Source organism: Glycine soja, chromosome 14, assembly GCF_004193775.1.
Source record: "Glycine soja cultivar W05 chromosome 14, ASM419377v2, whole genome shotgun sequence".
NCBI classification, from domain to species: Eukaryota; Viridiplantae; Streptophyta; class Magnoliopsida; order Fabales; family Fabaceae; genus Glycine; species Glycine soja.
In genome coordinates, this window is record NC_041015.1 from 14,810,095 (window position 1) to 14,821,809 (window position 11,715).

An 11,715-nucleotide genomic window follows, 5' to 3' on the forward strand; every position below is an offset into this window, starting at 1 on the left:
TTGGATAGCCTACAACTCTCTTAATAAAGAGAAGTATATTAGAGGAGCTTTAAATTTTCTTGATTTTTCATTTGCGAAATCGTTAAAGGATGGAAAAATTTTATGCCCTTGTACCAAATGTGTCAATTGTAAGTGTTGCTCTCATATGGATGTTTATGAGCACATCATTAGTAATGGGTTTCTAAAAGGATATGTTACTTGGATCTTTCATGGTGAACAAGTTGGCCCATCTGGTTCTTTGGGTACATCTCAAGTAGAAGGAGAGTTTGATCATGATATGGATACACATTGGTTCATGATGCACTCACAATGCATGCAACTAATGAGAGTGATGATACATATATAAATATGGAGGATGAAGATTATTGAGCATTCATGAATGAGCCTAATGTTCAACAATCTGAAGACAACAATAATTTAGATAAGTTCTATCAGTTGTTAAGGGAGGCAGAGCAAAGTCTTTAAATATGTTGTAAGAAGTTTACAAAATTGTCATTCCTTGTACATCCGTATCACTTAAAGTGTCTAAATAGGTGGACTGATAAAAGTTTTTTGATGTTGTTAGAGTTGTTAAGCGATACATTACCAAAAAAAAATACTTTGTCTAAATCACTTTATGATACAAATAATATTATTTCAGGGTTAGGTCTATCTTATGAAAAAATTCATGTTTGTCCCAACGAATGCATATTGTATAGGAAGGATTTGGCTAATGCTGAAATTTGCCCTAAATGCAATTTGTCAAGATGGAAATGCAATTTTGATGATGTTGAATGTAGAAAAAAGATACCAACAAAGATTCTTTATTGGTTCCCTCTTATGCCTAGACTGTAAAGACTTTTTGTATCACCAAAAATAGCTTGTTCTATGATATGGCTTGAGGTTGGTTGAACTAAAGATGGACTCTTAAGGCATCCAGCTGATTCATTTGCTTGGAAGGATTTTGATAGTTAATATCCTGATTTTGCTTGTGACACTCGTAATGTTCGACTAGGTTTGGCTACTAATGGCTTTAATCCTTTCAAAACTATGACAATTTCCCATAGCACTTGGACTGTTATCTTGATTCTGTACAATCTTCGTCCATGGATGTGTATGAAGCAACCTAATTTTATACTTTCATTGCTTATTCCTGGTCCAAAAGGTCCAGGTATGAACCTTGATGTTTATATGCAGCCTCTTGTGGAAGAATTAAAGGAATTATTGGAAATTGGGTAAAAACATTTGATGCATGTAAAAAAGAGTCATTCCAAATGCGTGCTACAATTATATGGACTATTAATGATTTTCCTGCTTATGCAAATTTGTCTGGTTGGAGCACTAGAGGCCAATATGCTTGTCCATGTTGTGGTTTTGAGATTGGCTCAAAGTGGTTGTGTTATGATAGAAAGTTTTGCTATATGTGTCATCGTCATTGATTAGATCCCGATCATAAGTGGAGATACAATAAAAGAGATTTTGATGGAACCCAAGAGTTTAGAGCTCCACCTGATTTATCTAGTGAAGCTTTTGCTTTGAGACAGATAGAATATCATAGAGTTAGGGATTGGTCACCATGGAAAAAGAGAAGTATTTTGTTCACATTGCCTTATTGGCAACATAGTGTGCTCCGTCATAATCTTGATGTTATGCACATAGAAAAAAATGTGTGTGATAACATTATTGGGATGTTGTTACAATTAGAAGGTAAGTCAAAGGACAATGATATGGCACACTATGATCTTGTTGATATGAATATTAGAAGCCAATTACATCCAAAGATGCATCCAAGTAAAGACAAACAATATTTTCCTAGAGCTTGTTACCAAATGACTTCAAAGGAGAAAGAAACATTTTTGGAAGTTCTCAAAACAATAAAAGCTCCTGATGAATATTTGTCTAATATTTCAAGATGTGTGCTAGTGACATTTACTGACATGGTTGAATTGATTCAGGTCTAGTATAAAACTTTATAAGTGTTGTTTCATTTTGCTTCTTGTAAAATTTTGTTTTGTAATGTCTAACAAAATGATATTTTTTGTTTGTTAATGATACTCATAATAGAGTAAGTTTCGATTTGTTCCTGAATTAACTGAACAAACAAAGGAAATATTGATTGATGACATGAGTTTGAAATGGAGGCAATTTAAATATGAACTGAAATCAAAAGGATATGATGAGAGCAAAATTAAGGAGGAAATGGTTGCTCACATCCCAGATCCAAGGGTTGATCCTTCTCAATATCGTGATTTAGTATATTATTGGTGTTCTGAGAAACGACAGGTATACATGACAATGTCACCAACCTTTGGCTAACATAACAATTATATATTATATGCTTATTTTTATTATTGACTTTTCATATTTGTTGGTTATAGAAAATAACATTAACAAAAGAAATCACCCAAAATATGAGGACTTGCATTGCATGGGAACCAAGAATCTTCCAAGACGGACTCATGAGATGGTTTGTCTTTTTTTATATTTTTTTAATATTAAGTTGCTTAATACAAATAGGATGATTGATTTCTTTAACTAATGTTAGACAACAAAGGCTAAGGGAGTGCAACCTTCTCGGACAGAAATTTATATTTACACTTGAACTCGAAAAGATGGAAGCATTGTTACTCAAAAAGCTGCTACTATAATTGTAAGAATTTTAATTTTTATTTCAATACTTTCTCTTTGTTTTGCTCAATTTTCTAATAGAAGGTTATGGTGTGAGGAGGAGTAACTAAAGAGGAGATGAGTTTTGTTTAGTGACATTGAAGTATTTAGGATATTGATGCATGATAATAATTTATAAAGTGTATTTGCGTAGGATGAACTAAAAAAGAAAATGATTGAAGCAGAGAGTTCACAAAATTTACAAAGCACCCAAGATTCTACTAATTGGAAAAATGATATATATTTAAAAGTCAAAGGACATGAAAAAAGAGGACGTGTGCGTTGTCTTGGCAAGCTTCCACATCAAGCAAGTTCATCTCAAAGCTCTTATGCAAACAATAGAATTCAAAAGTTGGAGAATTTGCTTGAAAACCTTGTTGTTGTCCTTAAAGTGCATTTTGCAGAAGATCCACAAATTAATCAAGTCTTAGAAGCTATAGATCAAGAGGTATCAATATATAATCCAACTTATTCAAAGATTTAACTATGATATGATACTTTACAAAGAAAAAACATTGTTCTAATTTAGGTACTTACAAATGGTTCTACTAGTAAAAATCATCAAACTACAAACGATCTGAACTAGAGGTGAGTTGAAATTTAATAATTAATATATTGACAATATCATTTTTGTTAGCATATGGTATAGCTTGTAATGTATCCGTACTATCTATGTATATAATAAGTTGACATTTAATAATTAACATGTTGAAAATTTTGTTATTTCAGGAACATGGTTTAGATGGTGAAGATGTGAGAATGCTTTGATTGGAAAGACATATTCTAAATCTCTTCAGTGGTTGTTAATTAAATTCTAAATTATACATATGATTGTCATTACCCATTGACTTGTGAAATTCAAGTACACAGGAAATTCAAACAAAAGTTATAGGAAAATATTTTAAGTTCCAACTTTCTAGTGTATAAATTGTTAGTGGTTCCTTCTATTTCAAGTTTCAATAATCTTTCTTTCAATTATATTATTTTTCTAAAAGAAAAAGTAAAATATATTTAATTAAAAATTATAATCAACAAAGAGTGTAATTATGAACTATTTTTATTATTATTATATGGCCTTTACCTAAAGAAGACCGTAGATACAAGTAAATTGACTTTTACCTACAGTTAGAGATTATAGGTATAAATTAATATCTTTTACCTACACATTTGAAATTGTAGGTGTTACCTATAGTGATAGTCAAATTTGACTGTAGGTAAAAATATATCCATAGGTAAAATCTATGATGACAGACTATTAGCTGTCACTGTATACCCTTCCAAAGTTGACGCCTAAAACGCCCGTAGGACAAAGTCCTTTATACATCTACCTATGGATTTTGGACTTCTAATGATAATTTTTGTCTGTAAGTATAAGTCATTTTCCTTGTAGTGATAATTATGTTTAAAAGCAACTCCCTTGAATCTTGAGCTCATCAAAAGTGAAATGAGCATAACAATATAGCTTGAATAACAGAACGTGATAAGATATTAGCGATAGAGTATTAAGTATCTCAACTTCAAGCATAGACATAGATGCATTTTACTTACCACTTGACTTCAACAATTGTCTCCTGTTGATTTTTCTAGTTGATACTTTTCCATTAGACCTCACTTCAACAACCTTCATAATTCAAATAAAATAGAAGGAGAAACAAAACAAAACAAACAGGTGAGATAAAGGAAAAAAAAACTGAAACTAATAAATAAAATTGGAGAATATTGTGGAAGCAATGTCTTCCAAGGTTATTTTGATGATACCAAAGAATCAAGAGTTAAGCAAGTTCCAAAGAATCAGGAGTCAAAAAGCTTCAAGAATTAAGTTTCAAAGAATCAAGATTCAAGAATCAAGTTTCAAGTTTCAAGATTCAAGATTCAAGAATCAAGATTCAAGACTAAAGATTCAAGAATCAAGAGAAGAATCAATCAAGATAAGTATTAAAAAAGTTTTTCAAAACATTGAGTAGCACAAGAAGTTTTCACAAAATCATTACCAAAGAGTTTTACTCTCTGGTAATCGATTACCAGTGTTTTCAAACGTTAAGATTTCAAATTTCAAGAGTTACAACTTGTGTTTAAACATTTTCAACTTGTGCAATCGATTACACAATACTTGTAATCGATTACCAGAGCTTCTAAATGTTTTAATTTTCAAATTTTAAAATGAAGAGTCACATATGTTGATGTGTAATCGATTACACCTTAATGGTAATCGATTACCAGTGACTGATTTCGAAAAATAAATTTCCAAAAGTCACAATTCTTCAAGTGACTTGTTTTTGTAGATTTTTTCAAAAGTCATAACTTTCTAAGTGACTAGTTTTAAAGAAATTGTCAAGAGTCACAAGCTTTGACTTGAGTCATCAAGAGATTATAAATATGTGACCATGGCATGAATTTAAAAAAAAAAATTTATCTTTCAATCTTCTCTCTCAACATCATTCAATATCTTTCAACTCTTTCTACATAATTTTCTGATTCATTTCTCTTCATCTTTCTAAAAGTTTTTGTTCAACACTTTCTCTTCCAAGAAAAGTTCTTCATTCAAAAACTTGTGCTGTTGATCTTTTTCATTCTCTTATCCGTTTGCCAAAAGAACGAAGGACTAACCGCCTGAATTCTTTTGTGTCTCTCTTCTCCCTTACAAAAGATTCAAATGACTAACCGCCTGAGAATTCTTTTGATTCTTCCCTTCCCCTTAAGCAAAAGATTTCAAAGGACTAACCGCCTGAGATATCTTTTGTTTTCCCTTTACAAAGATTCAAAGGACTAACCGCTTGAGAATTCTTTGTCCCAACACATTGGAAAGTACATTCTTTGTGGTACAAGTAGAGGGTACATCTACTTGGGGAATGTTATGCTAAGAACCAGAGAGGGTACATCTCTTATGGATCAGTTCAAGTGGAGGGTACATCCACTTGGTTTTTCAAAGAGAACAAGGGAGAGTACATCCCTTGTGGATCTTTGGCTTGTAAAGGATTTTACAAGGTTGAAAAGAAATCTCAAGAACCGTAGGTTGCTTGGGGAATGAATGTAGGCACGGTTTATGGCCGAACCAGTATAAAATTCTTGTGTTTGTCTTCTTCTTCCTTACACTCTTTAATTTCCACTGTGTACTTTTCTTTTACGCTTTACTATTGTTTAAATTACATAACTTAGTTGAATCTAGTAACATTAAGAAGGATAAGTTTTTAATTAGTCAAGGCACATTAATAATTAATTCAACCCCCCCCCTTTCTTAATTATTCGAAGGCCACTTGATCCAACAAATATGTTATAAAATTTAATTCATTAAATTTTAGTATCCATTTTTATCCATACTCTCAACCTTAGGTGACCTATTTTATAAGAAATTTTTTTATTAAGAAGCATAGTATTAGGATTTAGGGATTAGGAGTATTTTAACTTGAATAAAAAAGTCTTACAAAAACCATATCAAATGGATGAAAAAATACATGCTTCAAATTAACTCACCAATCATTAAAAAACACTAATTCTTAATCATTCAGGTGTATATTGCACTAGCCTAACTACTCAAGCATTAATTATACTTAAAACAAAACTAGGCTTAAATACTATGCTTCATAACCCACAAAACTAGAAGGTAAGCGTATTTTTTATTCATAGAAGCAAAGCTTATTAATCCTTCAGTCGATAAGTAGTCCAACAAAATTGTCATGATAAATACTTTAGTGCATATACACTTGAACAAACAGTGACAAATCAGTTCTGTAACGTTCTAGGCTAAGTGTGCCGGTATGGAAGTAAATCAATCATAACCCAGAGGGTCCGAGTAATTGATAGTTAGGTGAATTCCATTTAGTCATTATTTAATGCATGAATTATAACTTCTCTATTGGAAAGAAAAAGAAAATTCACTGAAAGAAGTGGAACCTTTGCTAACAGTTTCATAACAAATCTAATCACCCTACACTAATTATATCTAATGCAACTTCTCTACCATGGTAACATTTTTGGTTTGCCGATTCTAATGTAAAGTTCAGGATTAGATCTTTTCAATTAGAAAATATGAAAAGGCACAACTTTCATGACTTCTGAAGTTGTTAACTTGGAAATTAACTAGATATTATAATCAGTAAAAGCCATAATAGCTGGATCAAACAAGAAGCTTGATTCAAACTACAAATAATCCAATATATCTTTGCATTACTTTGAAAGGTCATCTATTTCAATTATGGCGAGTAGAGATAGCAACCAACCAGAATTTCATGCAAATTAGTCCCATAACCTTGTGGTTTCAGGGGATCAACGAAACACCCTATCACAACCATGATCAATGTTGTGACTAGTATTATTAATCCACTAATAAAGTAAAATGATTGTTGTTGAATGCCATAAGCATTTGTTAGAGCAATAACAGTTAAGAATTTCCATTGAAATAGGCATTATATGCTCTAGAAGAACAGGATTGTTATATTCTAGAACATTGTCAACAAATACTCCCTTGTACGGAAAAAAAATTGCATACCAATCACTTTTAACAAAAGTAGCTCTTAAAAAGTAGGAACTCACTTGAATAGGGATTCTTGTAATTTTTTATCCATATGAAATTCATATTTTAGATCAACATCTTTCAATGTTGTATTGGTATTAATTTTATCTTGGATTGTATATCTTCCTTGAGTAGACCCCTTTAGATCATAACGACGGTGAATATGAAGTTCTCTGCAAAACATATTCCCTATGACCACAAAGCGAACCTAATGAAAAACAACAACCAATGAAGAAAGAAAGAAATATTTATACAAAAACAACAACAACCAACCCTTTTCTCACTAGGTGAGGTGGAAACGAAGGTTATTCATATCTGTAGTACTAATTGAAAAGAAGAAGCTAGAGATAGATATTTGTTAAATTAGAAAAAAATCCAAGTCCCACATTGACTAGAGATAGTGTCAAGATAGAGCATATAAGGTGATGGCAACCCTCACTCTATGAGCTAGCTTTTAGGGTTGAGTTAAGCCCAGATTTCTTCTTGGTATCAGAGCCTATCCTAGATCCATTCAAAAGGACCACGCACCAAGCCCAAAGAGTGTTGGGCGTGAGGGGGTGAATTAGAAAATACCCAAGTCCCACATTGACTAGAGATAGTGTCAAGATAGAGCATATAAGGTGAGGGTAACCCTCACTCTATGAGCTATCTTTTAGGGTTGAGTTAAGCCCAGATTTCTTCTTGTTATACCTTTTTACCACCTCTTAGTGTTATTCAATGAAGACCAAAGAATTTTGTAATAAGAGTATTCTCATAACTTCCTACATGATAATAGTATTTAGGAAGCATATTGAGCATTACCTACAAGTGAAAATATATATGTATAACCAGGAACTATGGAATTGTCATTTAATTGGGTAAATCAAATTCATTATTTACTGTGAGAGATGGAAACATAAGCAACCATTGATTTCTCTTTAAAAGTGACTTTTTAAATAACATAAGAACATTTTTTCACCAAAAAGGCCCATCTAAAGCGCATTCTTGATTAGCCATTTTGGCATTGGATTTCATGAACTTTGCCTTTAAAAATTGTCATTAGATTATAGGCATCGGCAGTATTATTGGTGTCTATGGAACTACAAGAGCCAAAAAGATAAGCCATCATGTATTTTGGTCTAGAAGTATCTTTTCTACATAAAAACATGTTTATCTAGAAATGTCCATCATAATATGGCCTTCACTATATTGGATTTCATGAATATTGTCCTTGAAAATTGTAATCAAATTACTGGCAGTAGCAAGTCCTACTGGTGTTGATGGATTGTCAAAGATAGACTTATAAGCAATCATCTTTTCTCCATACAAGATTAAAAAAATACTTCTCTATAAAAAATACCCACCCAAATGGTCTCAATTAGCCATTTTGGCATTGGATTTCATTAAACTTTGTCCTTAAAATTTGTCACCAGATTAGTGGCACTATAAAGTATTCTTGGTATCTATGGGGTTTGGTAAATGGGTAGTAGGTATATATGGAACTGTACATCACTCTATAGTACTGTCTATATGCCAGCCATCTAATACGCTTATGTATCCAACTGCACAAATGTCGAATTCAGATACCAGTTGATCAATTCAACACAATATGTTAATATAAAAAAAATTTGATCCATGAAGAAAGAAAAAAATGTCATTGCAAACCTTTAGTTCATATTTTTTCAGTGTCTTTATCATGAATCTATCATCTTGAGAAAGAAAGAAGATGTTACCACTTTTTCCAGGTGAAGATATGTCCCTTAGACCAGAATCACCACAAATGGACATCATGTACTCTGCAACATCTAATTTTAACATCTCTCTCAAATTCCTAGAAATATATGCTTATGTAATTATGAAAAGAAAGAAAGAAGAAGAAAAATATGCTAGAAAGCTACATCTAATTAATAAATTGGGAGGCATACATTAATCAAGCACATGAAACCTTGATTTCATTAAATGGGCAAAATGTTAATCTGAAAATATAGGGTTGTTTATGTTGAGTCTGCCAATGAATACATCTTGAAGGATCAGGTGCTTTTAACCATAACCCTTAAGCACTTCTAATATGCCACTATAATCACAAATTCATATTGTCGAGAATTCATGTATATTATTTTGATAATGACTATGTTCACATTTAAAATTGGACATATTTCCTTTCTTTTGTATGGCTAAGGAAAAGGGTTGGACCAAACTTCAACATTGATACTCCAGTTTGGAAGTTCTTCATAGGAAATACATTACGATGCACCAATGGTTTCATAAGCTAACACAACAATAAAATTAAGAGGAGATAATGCTTTAATGCCTTACAACTTTGAAATAAGTTGATCCTACTGTAGCCAGATGGAAAGCGTTCCAATAAATATTACTAAACATATAACTCTTCTGGTGTGCATGTATTTAATAAATACCATAGGGCAATAATCCATTCTAGTAGAATGCTATAGAACAATGTGGAGGAGTCAATTGGGAACCCTCATTGGGGAAGTACATCCTTATCTTAGCTCGATCTCCAAAATCAAATGACCGAACTTCACGTGTAGGCACTAGTGTAATTTTTTCCAACAATGCACTTGAGAATTTGGTCAAATTTCTTTAAATCAAACCTTCATATGAAACAAAAATACAAAATACTATGCTTCATAACCCACATGATCTAATAACCACAGAAAATAAATCACATGTATTAACAATTTTGCCAAATTAAGAAAGGGTAACGGAACTTACACATGGTGGGATTGTCGGATTCTCTAGAGTACTTCACTTGAGAAAATAGAAAACGGAACAGTGTTATGACAACTATAAATGAAGTTCAGAGGAAAAAAAACTGAGAAGCATTCTTTGGTGTTGGTAACCTACCATGGTTGCGGCGCTTTTTTTTCTTCCACAATGTTGAAGTGTTGTTCGAGTTCTAGTTCAGCTACTCTGAGATGCCGAAGGTGAAGCTGATCACCATCCATGAGGCGCCGTTCCCGCCCTTTGTGCTGCCTACAATGCCACGACTGTGGACTGGGAAGGCACCGCTGAAGGGTCCCTACATCCCTCCTCCTCGTTGACGCTGTCGAGGGCATCCACATCCAGACCCACACCATCCTCCACCAAAGAGAGAGAGTGACCAAGAGAAAGTGAGATAGAGAAGGCAACCATGAGAGAGAGAGAGAGAAATGAAGGGTCAGTGTGGTACTCGAGAAGATTAGAGAGAGAGATAAAAAAAAGCATAACAATTCAAAGATGGTTTTTTGAATAACCGTCCTTGAACTTACAATTTCAAGACGGTTATTCAAAAATCATCTTCATTATTAATGAACTTAAGTATAATACTATCACCATATTGTATTATATGATGGTTTTTGCCAACCGTCCTTGTTGGTGTGTCGTAATAAATGAAATCACTTATACACATGAGTAAGTTCAAGGTACAACTAATAATCTAATCAAAACTTTAAATAAAAATTTGCATTTGATTTGGAAATAATTATTACCTTACTCCTTAACACATTCTTGGTTTCAATAAGCAATGTTTCCTGCATTGAATTTGTAAAAGCCAAGGTTACACCAACGAATAGGATGGTATTAGAATGTAAAACAAGTGTAATATACTTTAAAATGTTCTAAGGAAGAAGAAACATGCGCCTACCCAATGATGAAGATCAGAAATCTGGTCAAGCATGAATTGAGTATGAAAACAATTGTAAAATATATGTTAAAATCTATATGAGAAATTAAAAGAGAAAAAAGAAAAGATATGTGAAAGCATTTGTTAATGGAAAGAACACTAATTAATCCAAGCTAGCTAATCAAGAAATTTAACAAGTGTAATATACTTTAGAAATAACTAGATATCCCCAAAACCTCCTTTTGTTTTGCACTAAAACGATATTTGAGAAGTGCAAACTAACATAGAATGCTGATTATTGAAATTGAAGCTTACCTTTGTATTCATTTGGGCAAGATCTTCCCCGAGTAGGTTCCTACATATTATTTAGAATCTTAATGTTTTTTTACAATAGAATCTTAATGTTCAATATATATATATATATATAGTATAAAGACAGAATATATAGAATATCAACTTTAAGTCTAAAAACATAGCATGAAAGTTTTATAATTACCTTTGAGAACGTTGCAAAACTTCTACCCTTGCTTTTAATCTCAAATATTCCTGATAGTTTTGTCAATAGTGGCATATTTGTATAAGAAAATTATTTCTTGTAATTAGTAGCTGATATAAGAGAAGACTTAATTACCTAAGTGTCGTTAATTGGGCGGGTGGTCTCCATTGCACTGTAGTTGTACTTTTGGTACTTCTATACAAAAGTTATCACTTACCAACAATTTTCCGAACTAGGTGTGAAATAATTATGTAAATAAAATGATGGAAGAGAAATATATATTTCTCATAAGTTATTGTCACATTGATATTCATATTTAAATGAACAAGCTAGGTCATAGTGCATACCTTCCTAAGTATAGGTGTTCTTCAAATAATAGGGAACTAGCAAAAGCAACAACCACAAGGCAAAAGGGGTAGAAAATAGATGCAAACAGTGGACCTCTGTTTCGTACACACCATG

The 11,715-nt window shown here is 32.3% G+C and overlaps 1 protein-coding gene and 1 long non-coding RNA gene across 2 annotated transcripts; one reads left to right on the plus strand and one right to left on the minus strand.

Moving 5' to 3' along the window:
• Positions 1 to 2,025: 2,025 nt before the first annotated feature.
• Positions 2,026 to 3,414, plus strand: LOC114383854. The gene is made up of 5 exons (XM_028343579.1): positions 2,026 to 2,274; positions 2,366 to 2,446; positions 2,525 to 2,556; positions 2,800 to 3,094; positions 3,376 to 3,414. Exons 1-5 carry the CDS (start codon positions 2,104 to 2,106, stop codon positions 3,412 to 3,414), a joined length of 618 nt encoding a protein of 205 aa, XP_028199380.1. The 5' UTR covers positions 2,026 to 2,103.
• Positions 3,415 to 9,310: 5,896 nt separating this feature from the next.
• On the minus strand, positions 9,311 to 10,351 carry LOC114383100. The gene is made up of 3 exons (XR_003660401.1): positions 10,001 to 10,351; positions 9,869 to 9,899; positions 9,311 to 9,747 (listed from the first exon to the last, which is right to left on the minus strand). It is a non-coding gene; the product is annotated as an uncharacterized LOC114383100 (long non-coding RNA).
• Between the last annotated feature and the right edge of the window lie 1,364 nt (positions 10,352 to 11,715).

What these genes read in the sequence shown, in the direction of transcription:
- LOC114383854 (XM_028343579.1), top strand. Translation starts at nt 2,104, where the DNA reads ATGAGTTTGAAATGGAGGCAATTTAAATATGAACTGAAATCAAAAGGA. An exon ending in CAAGACGGACTCATGAGATG is followed by an intron (nt 2,447 to 2,524) that starts GTTTGTCTTTTT and finishes AACTAATGTTAG; the next exon opens with ACAACAAAGGCTAAGGGAGT. An exon ending in AAGGGAGTGCAACCTTCTCG is followed by an intron (nt 2,557 to 2,799) that starts GACAGAAATTTA and finishes TGTATTTGCGTA; the next exon opens with GGATGAACTAAAAAAGAAAA.